Consider the following 17,448-nt stretch of genomic DNA (forward strand, 5'->3'; position numbering starts at 1 on the left):
ATATTTGAAAGATATTTGAAAAAAAAAAAAATGCCATAGCGAGGGCCAAAAATGCTCCCTCCAGCCACTAGAGGCCAGTAAATAAACACACAATTAGTTTATCGTATATTATCTTTGTGTCAGTTCTGCCTTATACATGCACATGTGCAGCGGCAGCAATGTATTCACAGATATAGGGATTGTTAAAATAAAAACAATGTAGTATCAGGAAGCCTATCTATACATTTAGAATATGCTCCGGAAAAAATTCACAAGAAAGTAATTAGTTGACTTTGCTGCGTGTTGCTTTTAAGGAGAGACTAAATCGATTTTTCTTATCATTTCATGAACCATTACCATCTGTCACCAGAGCACTGCTGCCAGCACCGAGCTGCAAAATAAGTTAGCGTTATAGCTGCCAGATATTGTCAGCATGTTTCCCCTGTATCAGAGTGCACTTCAGGAGCACGGAAATAAGAAATGCACTGTGACTGATTACAATCTTATTTCTACTAAAATGACTGCTGTAATGTGGGTTTTAAAAAATATTTCAGCTATATATTATTAAGTACAATGCAAAATGTTTAAATCAAAAATGATGTTTCCGAAAAGCTAAAGCTCAAGAATTTGGGATTTTATGAGTGAATTAAAATAAGATGTATCCCTGCGAGTGGTGGCACCATTGTTTAAGGGTTGTGCATACATGGTCGCTACCACAGCTGCATCATGGGTTCAGAATCTAAAAAACAAGATTGACTGTTGCTGCTGATCGCAAGACAGGACAAGTGCCTTTGCAGCAGCCTGTGTCTTTTGTTTGTTTGTACCTCTTCACCCAAGCCTATGACCTCCCCTACCCCTAGCCTCCTCTACCCCATTGCCTACTCTTCTACCCCCTGTTACATCCCCATCTTTTTCTCTCTACTTCTTCTGTCTTGTTCATTTTATCTGTATATTAATGTGTATTGTATGTGCTGTCCCCCCCTGTCTGTAAATACCCCCCCTTTTTTATATATGTTCAGCGTCTTTGGGTCACTGAAAAGCGCTGTATAAATAAAAGTTAGTATTATTATTATTATTTGTTTCTTTCTTCTTTGAATATAATCATCAGTATTTTTAATAAGCAGTATTTTTGATAAGAAGTATTTCTAATAAGCTGGGTTTTTTTTTAAAGGCAATTTTTTTCATGACATTTCTATGCCAAAAGTTGTATTTTAATTAGAAATATATTCAATGAATGCTTCAACAAATCCAGTGCAAGTGTTTTACCCTTCCCAAAAGAGCCACCACCTTCTGCTTAATATTCATAGTGGTGCCTTTAAAGTGTGGAACCTGAGCCAGAGCTCTGGGTGCTACCACTGTGTCCCTGCTCTCCGTGTCGCCCGTTCACCTTGAGCCTTGATCCGGTCCAATCATGTCCAAACCACTGTCCGACCACGACCGGAGGAAACAGATTTCGGTGCGGGGGCTGGCTGGTGTGGAAAATGTTACAGATCTCAAAACGAACTTCAACAGGCACCTCCACTTCACCCTGGTCAAGGACAGAAATGTGGCCACAAAGAGGGATTACTACTTTGCTCTGGCCCACACAGTCAGGGACCACTTGGTCGGCCGATGGATCCGGACCCAGCAGCACTACTATGAGAAAGACCCCAAAGTGAGTTATAAGCATGCTCATCACAAGGACAGGACGAGTGTAGTGTGGTAAATTTAGCTGTGGTAAAAGGGGTCTGCAGACTTAAAGGGAAAGTAAAACATATAGTGTATAGAATTATTTTGAATTATTAACTAACTGAAAGTTAAAAATCTATATAATAGCATTTTATACTGGATGCCTTTCCAGATACACCCTTCACCATCTCTCTGTGCTGCTTGTGGCCGAAGATATTAACATTGGGTCAATATTGAGAATATCTTAACATATATCTCAGTTAGTAAATATATTGCAAGGTATAAACTATATGTAAATACTCAATAATATTTTGTTAAGGTTGTACAACTTAACTTAACAGAACACAATATCTATTTCCTCAACCGATATAATTTAACTTTTCCAAACTTTATCGTGTTGTTTTATTTGCATAGTCACATGGGCATTTGTCAGCAAGGACATCACAGTATTTATTCATAAATCAAGCTACTCTTTAAAGTGTGACTAAATCCAAAGTCACCTTGTTGTTTCCATACATACATTGTGTCTAGTATATAACGGCAAAGGCCAAAGGTCAGAATAAAGCCATCTCATGACATTTGAACTTCAGGAAGACGCCTTAGCACTTGGTCGGTATGCGGACGTCTTAAGTGTGTTGAAACATAAACCCTCCCATGACCTTCTCCTCTGACTAACTAAAGTTTGAGTCATTTGCCTCTGAGGGCCACTGTGAAGTTCATGGAGAAAGCGAGAAATATACGGGTTAATGATGGTGGAAAAAAGGCCAGGAACAGAAGCAGCAAAAATGCACTGCCAAACATAATCTTGCAAGACAATTAACTTATTCATCTTAACCTAACATCCATGTGCCTTTATTGCCAGATTTAAGTGACACAAAGGGAAAGTGTAAGAACATACTCCAATACTCCATACTCTACACTACAGAGGCATTTATTTGCATAGTGATGTGAGAATCATAGACAGAACAGCTAATTATCATAATGAGATGACAGCAGCGTTAGAAGTCAGATAAGATTTGGAGCGTGTGGTCATATATAATTCATTCTCCCGTAAGGCCGCTTATGATGGGTCTGTGTCCTCCGCTACAATCCAAGCTGTCTTGTATCACTTGGTTACTTATTTTTTCCCTCCACAAAGACCCGGGTATCAGGCACGGCTGACCTTTACAGCACCCTCTACAGGAGCTATTTTTGCCCGGGCCAAAATGTTGCTGTTATGTAACACCAAAAGCAGTCTGTCCAACCCCTGGGCCCCTCTCACTCTCTTCCCTGTCTCTGTCTCAGAGTTTGTGTCCTCTCGCCACAGGGAAGGAAAAAAACAAAATGTTTAAATGGCAAAAGGCTAAACAGAGGCTCAGGTGGCAGCGCTCTCTGTCTGCACTTTGAAACAAAATGATACATCATAAACTTTAGCTCAAAGCCAGGAGCAAGTTATTTCTGATTAGAAAAAATATCGCCCCTTTTGTGCAGAGGCAGATTTGCTCCCATAGCGCAGCAGTTATAGGCTTTGTGCTATGATTTCGACAGATTTTTGCTCTGCTCTCCCCTTCAGCGCGTGTACTACATCTCCCTAGAGTTTTACATGGGGCGCACGCTGCAGAACACAATGGTCAACCTTGCAATGGAGAACGCCTGTGATGAGGCCACCTACCAGGTCCAGTCAGACTCCTACTGTTCAACACCATTCAAATGTATATCAGTGTTAACTATGTATTAACTGTGCGGGTGTTGTGGCAGCTGGGTCTGGACATGGAGGAGCTGGAGGACATGGAGGAGGACGCAGGATTGGGTAATGGCGGCCTGGGACGTCTGGCAGGTAAACTCAACAACACACTGCAAATATATAACTATGATTGAGCATATTCAGTTTGACTAAAATTACTCATTTCCCAGCTTGTTTCCTGGACTCCATGGCCTCTTTGGGTCTGGCAGCGTATGGTTATGGCATTCGCTATGAGTTTGGTATCTTCAATCAGAAAATTGTCAATGGATGGCAGGTCAGTCCTTTGTCCAATTTTATTTCATGATTTACGTAGAGGAGAGGAGAATCCGACCGATAGTCGAACCTCGGATTCAGGAGAAGCAGAGTGGTTTTCGTCCCGGTCGTGGAACACTGGACCAGCTCTATACCCTCCATCGGGTGCTCGAGGGTTCATGGGAGTTTGCCCAACCAGTCCACATGTGCTTTGTGGATCTGGAGAAGGCTTTCGACCGTGTCCCTCGGGGTGTCCTTTGGGGGGTGCTCCGGGAGTACGGGATCCGGAGCCCTTTGCTCAGGGCTGTCCGGTCCCTGTATGACCGGAGCAGGAGCTGTGTTCGCATTGCCGGCAGTAAGTCAGACCTGTTCCCAGTGCATGTTGGACTCCGCCAGGGCTGCCCTTTGTCACCGGTTCTGTTCATAAATTTTATGGACAGAATTTCTAGGCGCAGTCAGGGGTCGGAGGGTGTCCGGTTTGGGGACCACAGATTCCATCTCTGCTGTTTGCAGACGATGTTGTCCTGATGGCTCCATCAAACCCGGACCTGCAACATGCACTGGGACGGTTTGCAGCCGAGTGTGAAGCGGCTGGGATGAGAATCAGCACCTCCAAATCCAAGGCCATGGTTCTCGACCGGAAAAAGGTGGCTTGCCCTCTTCAGGTGGGTGGGGAGTCCTTGCCCCAAGTGGAGGAGTTCAAGTATCTCGGGGTCTTGTTCACGAGTGAGGGAAGGATGGAGCGTGAGATCGACAGGCGGATCAGTGCAGCGGCTGCAGTGATGCAGTCGCTGCATTGGACTGTTGTGGTGAAGAGGGAGCTGAGCCGAAAGGCAAAGCTCTCTATTTACCGGTCGGTCTACGTTCCTACCCTCACCTATGGTCATGAGCTTTGGGTACCGAAAGAACAAGATCGCGGATACAGGCGGTCGAAATGAGTTTCCTCCGCCGTGTGGCTGGGCGCTCCCTTAGAGATAAGGTGAGGAGCTTGGCCACACGGGGGGAGCTCGGAGTAGAGCCGCTGCTCCTCCACATCGAGAGGAGCCAGCTGAGGTGGCTCGGGCATCTGTTCCGGATGCCTCCTGGGCGCCTCCCTCGGGAGGTGTTTCAGGCATGTCCCACCGGGAAGAGGCCCCGGGGAAGACCCAGGACACGCTGGAGAGACTATGTCTCTCGGCTGGCCTGGGAACGCCTCGAGATCCCCCCCGGAGGAGTTAGAGGAAGTGTCTGGGGAGAAGGAAGTCTGGGACTCAGACTGCTGCCCCCGCGACCCGGCCCCGGATAAGCGGCAGAAAATGGATGGATGGATGGATTTACGTAGACTTATTCCTCTCAATCACAATACTTTACATATGTATTTTGTAGTTTACACATGGATCATGGAACAGACTACTTAAACAAATAACTTGCACCTACAAGTGTTGGAATTCATGGATTTCCGCTAAAATACTTTTTTCTCTTATGGATGCCATCCTGAGGACTTTAAACTATTCAAAATATATAAGTTTGATTTCAATAGTTAATTGCCATAGCAACTGTCCAAACCCATATGAGACCCCAATGTCGTAGTTTACCAAAAGCAGACATGAGTAATAACACAGATAACACTATATTACTCTTAAAAGAAGCGCTCAGAACGCCTAACTTTGATTAAAAAATGCTATCTGAAAGACTTAATTAAGGTCATTTGTCTGCTTATCATTGTCCAGGTTGAGGAGGCTGACGATTGGCTGAGGTACGGTAACCCCTGGGAGAAAGCGCGCCCCGAGTACATGCGCCCCGTGCACTTCTACGGCAGAACAGAGCACGGCCCGGACGGTGCCAAATGGGTCGACACTCAGGTGAAGACACATATTTCTGGTATTAACATTATAAAGGTCACGTTCAATCTTTTCACTTCAAAACCCTTTGCGTGAGAGAAAAAGGTCTGTAATGTTCCTGAGCACAAAAGTGCGGAGGAGTCTTAAGTATTTTTAAGTGAAATTTGTACATTTCCAAAAGTACTGACAAGGTTTTGTGAGTTTGAAAAACTACCCACAGCTTTGAATAATTGGTGAAGAATTAGAACGGATTGCCAAAAGCTTTCAGTTTATTCCTGAACTCGAGAGACAAATATTCTTATTCGTTGTCCATTTACAACTTACCGATTGAATTAGAAATAGCTTAAGTGTTGCAAACAAAAAACAAACCAAAAAACATATCACCTCCAGAAATAATAGTGAACCTTGTCGATTCAAATATACTCCCATGCAATCACAAACAAGATTAGTGATGTTATGATTAAAATTACAGACCCAATTTCTTTAAGGCTCAATACATTAGACCACAGTTATAATAAAAATGAATTTCTGTTTAGACGTTAGAACATACTTTTCAACACAAAATAATGGTCGTCTTTTGTTTATACCATTTAGTCGACCGTTTAGTCCATTTCTAAAACTGTTTACTCGATTTTATATAAAAAAAATTTTGCTTCTTCATATTAGTATCTAGTTTCAACACTAGCTTTAGAATCAATGGTATCAGGGTATTGATTTTGTGACAACCCTAAGAGTTACACAGATAAACAACAGAACAGTTAGTGTGGTGGTGGTGGTGGTGGTGGTGGTGATAATAATACTCTATTTGCTATTTTGAACATTACATAATTAGCTCAACTCTTTTACCAGGTGGTTTTGGCTCTGCCCTACGACACCCCTGTCCCTGGATATCGCAACAACTTTGTCAACACGATGAGGCTTTGGTCTGCCAAGGCTCCCTGCGACTTCAACCTTAAAGACTGTACGTACAGCATGCATGTCCCAAAACACCTCAGAAACCTCTACTCCCAAGTACAATTCACACCTCATTATTCCTCTCTATTGTACGAACATATTTCCGTCTTACAGTCAACGTGGGTGGCTACATTCAGGCCGTGCTGGACAGGAACCTGGCTGAGAACATCTCCCGGGTGCTTTATCCCAACGACAATGTAAGAAATAATAACTATGGCTCTACTTTTGCTATAGAAAGGCGAGTGGGCGTGTTGCTTTAACCTCGGCTTCAAGGAAACAGCTGGATGTGAATGCCATGGACAATATTAAAATTCACACCATGCGGCTCGAGGCTGGCTATGGAACACTTTATATTAGTTTGCTAACGTAACACAGAGAGGTATGGAGGCTAAGTTAATAACAGTACATCCATACATTGGTTAGCTGTGGTTGCAGTGCGCCTCTTTGTCTTTAATGGGAGATACAGTCAGGTTTCCTCCCGCTCTGAAGAACAGTGCTTTATCCGACCACCGTGCGCTCGCTCCCTCAGGGCTAGAATAGGAGGATTTGGATGATAACCATCTAACCAGAGCTTTAACTCAAGTCACTGCACATAATTTGGGTGTGGGCAGCCCCGAGCGGCCAATACTGAGCAGTGGAGGTTCACTTCACTCACTAATCTGCTTCTCCACTGGAGTCCTGAGTCTATTTCTGCAGAGCCTTCCTCATGTGTGTGCAATAGTGTGTGCTGGCCTCATAGCAACAAAGGAAAAATGACATGTATTTTAATCCACAAGCAGGAAGTAATTCAAAGGTGCACAATGTCTCGGTGCAGTTATTTTATTGCTAAAAATACCCTGAAATACATGCATTCTTTGAGCGAGGGGACTTGCCTCTCCACAGCTCTGATCCGTAACTTGACCTGGTGGTGTCATCTCCTTGTCTCCATAGAGCTCGAAACTGCGTAGCGTTCCAAACAAAGCAATAACAACTCCATGAAGGGAAATACAATGTGTCCACCGTCGACACTGATAGTAAAATTGAATATTAAATCCCTGCCACTTTGGTTAAAATCCTCGTCAGCAGCAGTCAACATCTGATACTAGATGCCGTCATAATTAATTAATGATAAATATTGTATACTCCACTACTACACTAGAAATGACAGGCCAAAATTCTGATATGTCCAAATCAGTTATCATCCAAATTAAAGCAACACTTTTCTCTGCTTATCAGATGATTAACCTAAACATCCAAAGAAAATGTAGCAAAGGGAAGTAGATAAAAGTGCACTTTAGCCCCCTCCCAAAGCGTGAAATAATGACTGTCTGGTAGCGTGACGCTCTGATGTTTGACAATGATATTGAAAAGATAATTATAGTTGGAATTTTACCTGGAGACATGTTTCACTTTTGTGGCTGCTCCACTTCTGTTTCATTCATCTCTGTGTGAACAGCAGACACAGGCACTATTAACTTTAATGACTGAAAAAATCTTGACTTACAGAAATATGTGGCTTTTTCCTTGTCAGTTCTTTGAGGGGAAGGAGCTCCGTCTCAAGCAGGAGTACTTTGTGGTTTCTGCTACCCTCCAAGACATTATTCGCCGCTTCAAGGTCTCCAAGTTCGGCTCCAGGGAGATCGTTCGCACTGACTTCAGCAAACTGCCTGAGAAGGTGAGGCACAAAACTGACAAAATACCATGTGTCACAAATGAAATGATTTAGCCTCAAGTTCTCAGTGTGCCTTTGGTAAATTGCCGGCACTTACATAGGCAGGGTTCCTGCTGTTGAATGATGTGCATAAACAATGCTTTTTATGACATATACTCATTTGGAGCTGACATTTAATTGGCATATTTTTTCTCTGGCATATTCAGGTTGCCATCCAGCTCAATGACACTCACCCGGCGATGGCTATTCCTGAGCTAATGAGAGTCTTGGTGGATGAGGAGAAGCTGGACTGGGAACAGGTGAAGAACAGTAATGAAACATTCAGATAGTACATTATTCAACATGAATAAATGCAGTAGTCTACTCAATGTAGAGTGCAAATATAGTAGCTTATTAACAGCTATTGTGTATGTTAAAGAATATGTATTTAGCGAGCGCTCCATGTTCTTATCTTTATTTAACATTCAAGATTGTACCTAGTATCCATGGTGTAGCATTATTAATTTTAGGCCTACTCTTAATGTTACTGAAAATCAGTGGTGGAAAGTATACAAAAGAAAAGAAAATGTTTGAGTAAATGTTACACTTTAATTCACTACATTTGAGAGCAGTTATCTGTACTTTCTTAACTACAATGGACTGAAAAGTAAAAAATACTTTTCTTTACAATTGAAAAATAAAGCTTGAAATTGCAGGAAATAGTCCTGAGTTCTAAAATGGAAGCCCACTATCTATTTCATCAACATGCGACGTGTTACTGACACGATTTTCAGACCGTTCAAACCATCATTCAACAAAATATCGATGTTATCAGGTCATATTTATCGCCAAATCATAACTGTTGTGTAGTTTATATAGATTTTGGCCCTCGTTTATATGGTTCAGAGGTAACAGTTGTGGAATTATTCTACCTATTTGACATGGATGGATATTTAATGCCCATGTCCAACCAGGAAGTAACATTATAAACTTCAACAAATAGGCCCTTTTGGCGATAGCGCCGGCTCGTTCAAGTTGTAGTTTGAGTTATATTTCGCAGAACATATAGATGTCCCCGGGTGAAGTATCAGGAGCGATCGCAGCTGCCTCAAGTGAATACTGCCGTGGTGTCCTTGGGCAAGACACTTAACCCGCCTCACCCCCAGTGTCTGTGCACTCTGATGTGTGGCTGTGTGAGTGAATGGGTGAGTGGTTCCTTGATGTAAAGCGCGTTGGTGTGACCACTTTAACATGCTGCCTGTGATTATCCATCGCTCTCCACTTTGTGTTATATGACATATGCATTTTAAATAACAGAATTTAGTACCTCCACCACTGCTGAAAAGAATAATAGAAGAAATAGCCAGCTAAATTTAAAAGTAAAATACTAATTACTGTTATTTGTGCAGGCCTGATTGCATTTGAATCATTATAACCTTTTCATTTGTCAGTGTGTTTTAGCTTTAAAGGAAAAAAAAAAAAATGATTGCTTGTCTGTCAGAGCTGTCTGAAACACTGTGAATAGACAATGCAAGTGAGTGGCTACTATAAATTGTTCTTTCTTTCTGTTGTTTTAGGCCTGGCAGATATGCGTCCAGACGTGCGCGTACACCAACCACACGGTGCTCCCGGAGGCCCTCGAGCGCTGGCCCGTGGACCTCTTCGCTCATCTGCTGCCGCGCCATTTGGAGATCGTGTATGAGATCAACAGGCGCCATCTGGAGGTCAGAACTGTGCACTGCAACACAACAAACTAGAGGGATTTCTAGTTTGTGTTGAATCTACTTTCTACCATTGTGTCAGTGTCCTCGTTCATCCACAGACTGTGATTCATAGTGTTGTTTGGACTTAAAGTACAAATATGACTCTCGATGATGGTAATTATGGGCTTCAACGTAAGCTGGAAATGTGTTGCATAGCATTATTCCAGGTTTGTAATAATGGAGTTGTAGTTGTTACCTGGTTTCCATAGAAATCAACCCCAGAAGGTATTCAAATCGGTCACATACCTTAACGTATTGGCAAAGGGTCCTAAACGCTGTATCTTTTTTTAAAGGTAATTCGAATGATGTTTATTGGATTTTAATTACAACACCTGTCAAGAGTGAAGTTATATGCACACTCACGCCAATACCGTGGGCAAGATGGATGTCTCAGGCTTATAAACAAGAAGCACATTGCGTCATCCGGCGCGTGCCAAAGCCTGTGCTATAAATTATAGTACACTGGAACGTGCCCAACCACTCATAAACCAGCCTCATTTGATAATATTTTCAAACACAAATGTTCAACTGCTATTGATGTCTACACATTGCAGTTCAGTCAACAACAACAAAAATGATGTGTTGTATTATTATTATCATCATCATTAACCAGTGCGTGTCCTCCATCAGAGAGTTGCTGCGCGGTTCCCTGGAGACATGGACCGTCTGCGGCGCATGTCACTCATCGAGGAGGGCGGGGGGAAGAGGATCAACATGGCGCATCTGTGCATCGTGGGCTCGCACGCTGTCAACGGCGTGGCCCAGATTCACTCCGACATCCTCAAAGCCACTGTGTATGTGTGTCTTGTCTTTTTACGCCCTCAGCTCATGCACTGACTGGCCAATGTCAAAAATGCGCCGCAGCATCACTGTGTCGCGATCTCTGTGTCTCTGTGAGTGAAACAGGTCTTTGTGTCCGCAGTTTTAAGGACTTTTATGAGATGGAGCCACATAAGTTTCAGAATAAGACCAATGGAATCACACCTCGACGCTGGCTGGTCATGTGCAACCCTGGACTGGCTGAGGTCATTGCTGAGGTACAAGGTTTTCTGCAGTAAACTGGGCAACTATAAAAAAAAACTGTTAAACTCTGGAAAGATAAGACAGTAAAGACATTAATATCACACTAAGCTTGTAGTAGCCAAAAGAGTCCATTCTGGAACGGTACCACAGGTTTTGTCTTAAAATCCCTAAGAGACAGAATTATTAATCATTTGTTTATTCAATTATTACTATTACTTTTATATTTTTTAGTTTACTGATATTAAAGTGCATATGACAGGTCCTCATTTGTGTTTTTTTCCTAATTATTACTTATTTATCATAGAGTTCTAAACCGTCCAAAATGCAGAGACAATTTATAACAAAATAAAGGTGTTTTCAGGTATTTTTATTTTTCCCTTATTTGCAATATGGCTGCTGGGTACCAGTTGTGGAATTATATATATGTCACATCTGCTACTATTTCACTAGAGTAAAATAGGCAACACAGTAAAATCTTACTTTTAATCCTGTTCCATATGTATAGGCTAACCTTGTCGTATGCACTTTAATGTCCTAAAGCATATTACAAAAACACTCTTGTAGAATGTACTACAAAGAAAGGTTTATATAAAATACTGTGACATTTAAAATCTGAAATAATTCCAGGGGCCCCGTGGTGAGTGCTCGTGTCCCAGTACCCCTGGTTAGGAAACACTGCTTTAGATGCTATGAAAGTATTCTACTATAACAGAGCAGAAAGACTTGTTTTCCAAAACAATTTAAGACATGACAGCTAGCCTACAATTCAAGGAGAAATACTGATCGATGTAGTAGTTGCTCTTGTGTTTTTCAGAGAATTGGTGAGGACTTTATCCGTGACCTTGACCTGCTGAAGGAGCTTCGTGAGTTTGTGGATGATGAGGCTTTCATTCGGGACGTTGCTAAAGTCAAGCAGGTGAGGGTTGGGAAATATATGAAAAAGTAATGAATTTAATGCCAAATTAGACTATACTTTTAATCAGGCATGTGCAATGACCCTATGTAAAAATAATTGACCCATACTCTCTGAAGTCCTTTTGATTCAATTACATTTTTTCCATTTGTAAATTCCACTATTCACCATTTACAAAAGGAGAACGCAGGCAATGAGCAAGGTTACTTCAAAAGCCAACCTGGATTTGACAATTATTAACAGAGAGGGTTAGGTTTGTTTACATTATTCCAGCATAATCCTGCGCATTATGTCTATAAAATGTCACCAATCACACCACAAAGTATTCCTCACTGTTGTGGCTTGGTATGCAAATCCTGTTAGCAGCTCTGAACCGTAACACACAGCTCACTGAAAGCTGTCTGCATCTGTAACCTACACAGATTATGACTAAACTGCACTGTATATTTACTGTATTCAGAGTATGTAAAGACATGTCTATGGGAGTGACAAGGGTGGATAGGATTAGGGATCATCTCAAAATGGGTTGAAGCTGAAGAGACTTTTTCGTCTCTCTCTGGACCCCCTCCCCCCCAAAAGACTTTGTCTGATAAAACAATAGTAGCTTGATAGACCCTGCTCACCCCTAGTGAACATCCCTGAACATCCTTTGGTAAGTTTATATTTATCCAAATAATGTCACCTGTCACGCATATTTGTTTACTCAATCCACATGGTCCACGGGCCCTAGGGGCCCTACGGTACATCTCATTCAACCGAAACTGTGAGATGACCACATTGAGATAGTCTCACAAGGATGAGAGAGTGAGAAACTCATGTTTCTTGTCAAAACCTGTAATTGTCAATTGCCTGCGTTTAGACTTTAGACGTGATGTCAGACTGACATCAGCAGTACACGCGCTTTCGTCTCAGTGAGAATCTCACGTCTTCTGTGATTGGCCGAAACCTCATGCAGGTTTATTTTGTTTCCTTCTTCCGGTCAGTGCTTAGCATGTTACTAGAGCCAAATCTCTTGATAATTTTCTGCGCCGCGTCTTGCAGCAAAAAAGCTTTTCCAACTTTTCTGCACCAGCCGCGTAGGCAACGGCGATACCCGCCCCGCCCCTTGCGCGGGCCACGGCGTGCCGTGCTCCCCCGTGCCCTCCCCGTGGCACCCGCGCACGCACCCGCCCCCGCCCCGCTCCTCGCACGCACCTGCGTACTCCGCGCACGCACTCGCCGCCTAATGTTGGCCTAATAATCGTTGCAGTTTTTTAGCATTTCAAAACAATTACTGCCACAACGATGTATGAAAAATATTAAGTCTTTTCAGCTTCAACCCATTTTGAGATGATCCCTTAGGAAACAGCACAAAGGGGCCACAGATGTTAAGATGTTTTCTAGGCAACTCTAAATTGGCTAAAGAGGGTGAGTGGCTTGGTGTGAGAGAAAAGTAGGCCTGTAACAAATTTGTTGTGTGATAAATTGCTCCAGAAAAATACTGCCATACATGATAATACTTAATACTTAATAATACTTATGTGTTTATGATGCACATTTCACTGAAAGTTTACAACAAAATGTGCCTTTTTTGCCTTAAGTACTTCCTGGTTGGACATGAGCAATTCCACAACTGTTACCTAGCAGCAACAATACTGTAAACAACGGCAAACATCAACAGAATTTACACAATAGTTATGAATTGAGAAATAAGAATACCTGATAACACTTGTATTTTGTTAAAGGATTGTTTAAACTGTCAGGAAAAGGTGTCAGTTGTGTTTAAATTGTCTAGATTTTCAATATTTCTTGACAAACTGCCACTTTCCTTATAAATAGCTTAAAAGCTTTGATAACTATTTACATCATGGTCGATCCCACCAAAGAAGTAATACTTAAAAAAAACACCTGTCAAGATAAATACATATTCAGAATACAGGGCTGTCATTTTGGGAGGACGTGGGAGAAAATCCTCCATTACATTTTTTCAATATATATTTATAGGAAAACAAGTTGAAGTTTGCAGTGCATTTGGAGGAGCACTACAAGGTGAAGATCAACCCCAACTCCATGTTTGACGTCCAAGTGAAGAGGATCCACGAGTATAAACGCCAACTGCTCAACTGTCTGCACATCATCACCTTCTACAACCGTAAGACACACATACATGTCCAAAGCAACAATATTATAGCCAATTACTAATAATATCTAATGTTCAAATCAGGCATCAAGAAAGAACCCAACAAGCAATGGACTCCTAGGACAGTTATGATTGGAGGAAAGGTCAGGAAATCAATCAAATCTACACTACATTTTGATGTGTTTCAGATAAAAAACATTGAGCTGGACAGTTGAATTTATTGTGATACCATAAACCTCAACATTTAAAAGCCCCGTGTAACTTTTCTGCCATGGATATGCTATTGCTTTGACTGGAATGGTCCACAGTACGACATTAAACGTATCTATCTTCCATTTATTCAATTACAGATGCTTTTAATGCTACAATTACCCTATAATAAAGATGACAGACCCTCCATCAGAAAAGTTACAGAGTACACCTTTAAAATAATCAGAATCAGAAAAACCTTTAGCCATTGTCAGGGAACAAAAATTCACGAACTGGCGATAAAGGGTTTGTCATCATTTGTAATTTTTATATTTACTATGATAAAAGAGTATAATCAATACAGAAAACACACTCACATCTGCTAATAGGCGGTTAATACATTCTGTGATTATTTCCCACTTGCAGGCAGCTCCTGGATACCACACGGCCAAAATGATCATTCGTCTGATCACAGCTATTGGTGAAATAGTCAACAATGACCCAGTGGTTGGAGACCGTCTCAAAGTCATTTTCCTGGAGAACTACAGAGTCACTCTTGCAGAGAGGGGTAATCCACAGTGTTTTTCTGCTCTTTGTAACTTGTCACCAGTCTGCGAGCTACTGTAAAAACGTATCAATACTATTTATTTTATTTATTTTATTTATTTTATTTATTTTATTTATTTTATTTATTTTATTTATTTTATTTATTTTATTTAAGTACATAGCATTTACATTGGACGAACCAGATGCAATGTTTTGAGTGTATGTAGCAGAATATGCTAATTTTCAACACCTGTCCATTGGGCCAATTTAGAGTTGCCAATTTTTACCAATTTTATTTTTAACACATGCATGTCTTTGGACCCCAGCACTGACTATTGCATACTGTTGTTGTGTCCTTAGGCAAGACACTTCTCCCTTCTTATCCATGCATGAATATGGTGTATGAGTGATGATGGTACACCAGGGCCATGTGGCTTTAGAATCCTTCCTGTTCTTCTGATCCAGCGTCACACTGGCCCCAAAACCATCTTTCCTCATCTTTCTATTATTTAGTGTATAAAGAGTATTTCATTATTCATCATTCAGGTGTTTTTCTTCTCTGCAGATGTCCCTTGTCCCCACATTCCCTTAAGCTTCCATGACAAGGAGCTCAGGAGTGATTACTTCAGTCATTAACCCCGTGTTTCTGTGCACTCGCAGCCATCCCGGCTTCAGACCTGTCAGAGCAGATCTCCACAGCGGGCACGGAAGCCTCAGGCACCGGGAACATGAAGTTTATGTTGAACGGAGCCCTGACCATTGGCACCATGGACGGAGCCAATGTGGAAATGGCAGAGGAGGCAGGGGACGGCAACTTGTTCATCTTCGGCATGAGGGTGGACGATGTGGATGCCATGGACAGAAAGGGGTGAGAGGTTTTAGGTCTTTGAGTCTTTCAACTGCAGTTAACATTATACGGGTTAACCTTTAAAAAATATTTCATTACACAGACTAGACCCTTTCAAATGATGTTCAAATATCAAGATAATCCAATACTGCTTTCAAATATGCTTTAATATACATTTTAAAGCATATTTGAAAGCAGTATTGGATTCTCTTGATATTTGAACATAATTAAGTGACATTTAGTTTGAAAAAAATGAAAAGCCTACCACATTCACATTCTTTGCAAAAACATATGTATATGTGTTTGAATTGGGCAGCTGAATGTCATGGTCAGGATTTTTACGAGCCTGAAAAAACATTAACCATTGTCCTTCTGTCCGAGGGCCTTTGAGCTGCCTTTGATTCCCAAATGTTATCTTTTCAGCTTTATTCATGCCAAGTTTTTAGCCGTAAACACGACACAGAAAACCAAAACACTGAAGCAGACTTGATTCCCTGGAGTACTCTAGTGAGTTTTTGTACGCGTGGTATGCTTGGCTCCTACACCGTGATTTATGCTGGACAATCCCCCTGGCATCAGTCTTGTGTGTCCAGCTGCATTTAACTAATAAATCCACCTTCCTAAAACTCACTCCAAACCAGGACAACATGCAGAGATTTCCGGCTCAGAAAGGCGTGGTAATGAGAGCCCATTTTTGTGAGTGGGCAGCCCCTGGTCCTTTATGAACGCACCGTCACTATGGCAACAGCATGTTTCCTAAAGGTGTGTGTGTGTGGTGTTTCTTGCTGCTTAGATACAACGCCGAGGAGTACTACAATCGTCTGCCTGAGCTGAAGCAGGCCATTGACCAGATCGCTGGAGGCTTCTTTAGCCCAAAGCAGCCAGACCTGTTTAAGGAGATCGTCAACATGCTGATGCACCACGACAGGTAACGGCACATCCTACATGGACGCCCCAGGCACAGGCACGCTCGCACATACAAATAACTACTGTGCGTGCAAAAACTTGAAAAAATATTCCTTGGCCCCATACATACACCACATGATCCGTGTGATTAACTGTGCTTGCAATCAGTGAAATGACTGTATCTTCCCAGGTTTAAAGTGTTTGCAGACTATGAAGACTATATCAAATGCCAGGAAAAGGTCAACGCTCTCTACAAGGTATGATCACTTATGAAGCTATTATACAGCCTCCGGGTCTGTTATTTAACCAGCAATTTCTCCTCTGGCAATGCTTGAAATTAAAATGTTTGGAAGGAAAATGTATGGTAATTTAATAGTTTTAAAGCTTCAAATATTACACAACACAACATTTGATTTTTATTAGAATGGACTGAATAGACAAGTGTAAATAGTTACTTATTAAAGATAAAATGTAACTTTTCTGATGGAAATGTTTCATAGCGTGTATGTAATGTAATACTGGATTAGCCTATGACCACACCAGGACTAAACTAGAAATGCCAATAGCAAAACCGGTTGATGATTCAGAATGGAATAAATCATTAAAGCTGGAGTACCAGACTGTACACTTTGTCACAAAATGAGACCACTGCAGTATTTTATTTCTTGTCAACCCGGATGTAAGATCTGAAAGCAGCTCTCTGATTGGCTGCGCTTGGGTGGTCCGCCCCAGTTTCACTTTGCTGTCTGAAAAAGCTGTTCCAAAGCTGTGCACTCGCCTGAAAATTAATGCATGTGAAAACAAAGCATTTGTGAGAGCTAGGGACGAAATAAATAGATTTTAAAACATCTTACTCCAGCTTTAAAGCAGAACTTAAAAAGCACTAACCTTTGTTTATTATCTGTTACTATGTTCCAGAACCCCAAGGAATGGACCAAGAAAGTGATCATGAACATTGCCGGCAGTGGTAAGTTCTCCAGCGACCGCACTATCGCTCAGTACGCCCGCGAGATCTGGGGAATGGAGCCCACACTCGAGACACTGCCCGCTCCAGACATCTGAGGAACTCCAAACAAGATCCCTGTTTTCCCAGCTGTCTTTCCTGACATTGAACGC

At 41.8% G+C, this 17,448-nt stretch overlaps 1 protein-coding gene across 1 annotated transcript; it reads left to right on the forward strand.

Moving 5' to 3' along the window:
- The first annotated feature begins 1,306 nt into the window (after nucleotides 1-1,306).
- Nucleotides 1,307-17,448, forward strand: pygma (phosphorylase, glycogen, muscle A). Its single transcript, XM_072446192.1, has 20 exons — nucleotides 1,307-1,633; nucleotides 3,200-3,301; nucleotides 3,385-3,463; nucleotides 3,541-3,644; nucleotides 5,332-5,463; nucleotides 6,292-6,403; nucleotides 6,511-6,593; nucleotides 7,907-8,050; nucleotides 8,254-8,346; nucleotides 9,604-9,750; nucleotides 10,420-10,583; nucleotides 10,712-10,826; nucleotides 11,627-11,728; nucleotides 13,709-13,856; nucleotides 13,929-13,987; nucleotides 14,460-14,601; nucleotides 15,240-15,447; nucleotides 16,220-16,354; nucleotides 16,523-16,589; nucleotides 17,251-17,448. The coding sequence occupies exons 1-20, from the start codon at nucleotides 1,391-1,393 to the stop codon at nucleotides 17,392-17,394; spliced, it is 2,523 nt and encodes an 840-aa protein (XP_072302293.1). The 5' UTR covers nucleotides 1,307-1,390; the 3' UTR covers nucleotides 17,395-17,448.

The sequence above is a fragment of the Eucyclogobius newberryi genome, unplaced genomic scaffold (genome assembly GCF_026437365.1).
Source record: "Eucyclogobius newberryi isolate DKJ021-1_F unplaced genomic scaffold, fEucNew1.0.hap1 SCAF_15, whole genome shotgun sequence".
Lineage (NCBI taxonomy): Eukaryota > Metazoa > Chordata > Actinopteri > Gobiiformes > Gobiidae > Eucyclogobius > Eucyclogobius newberryi.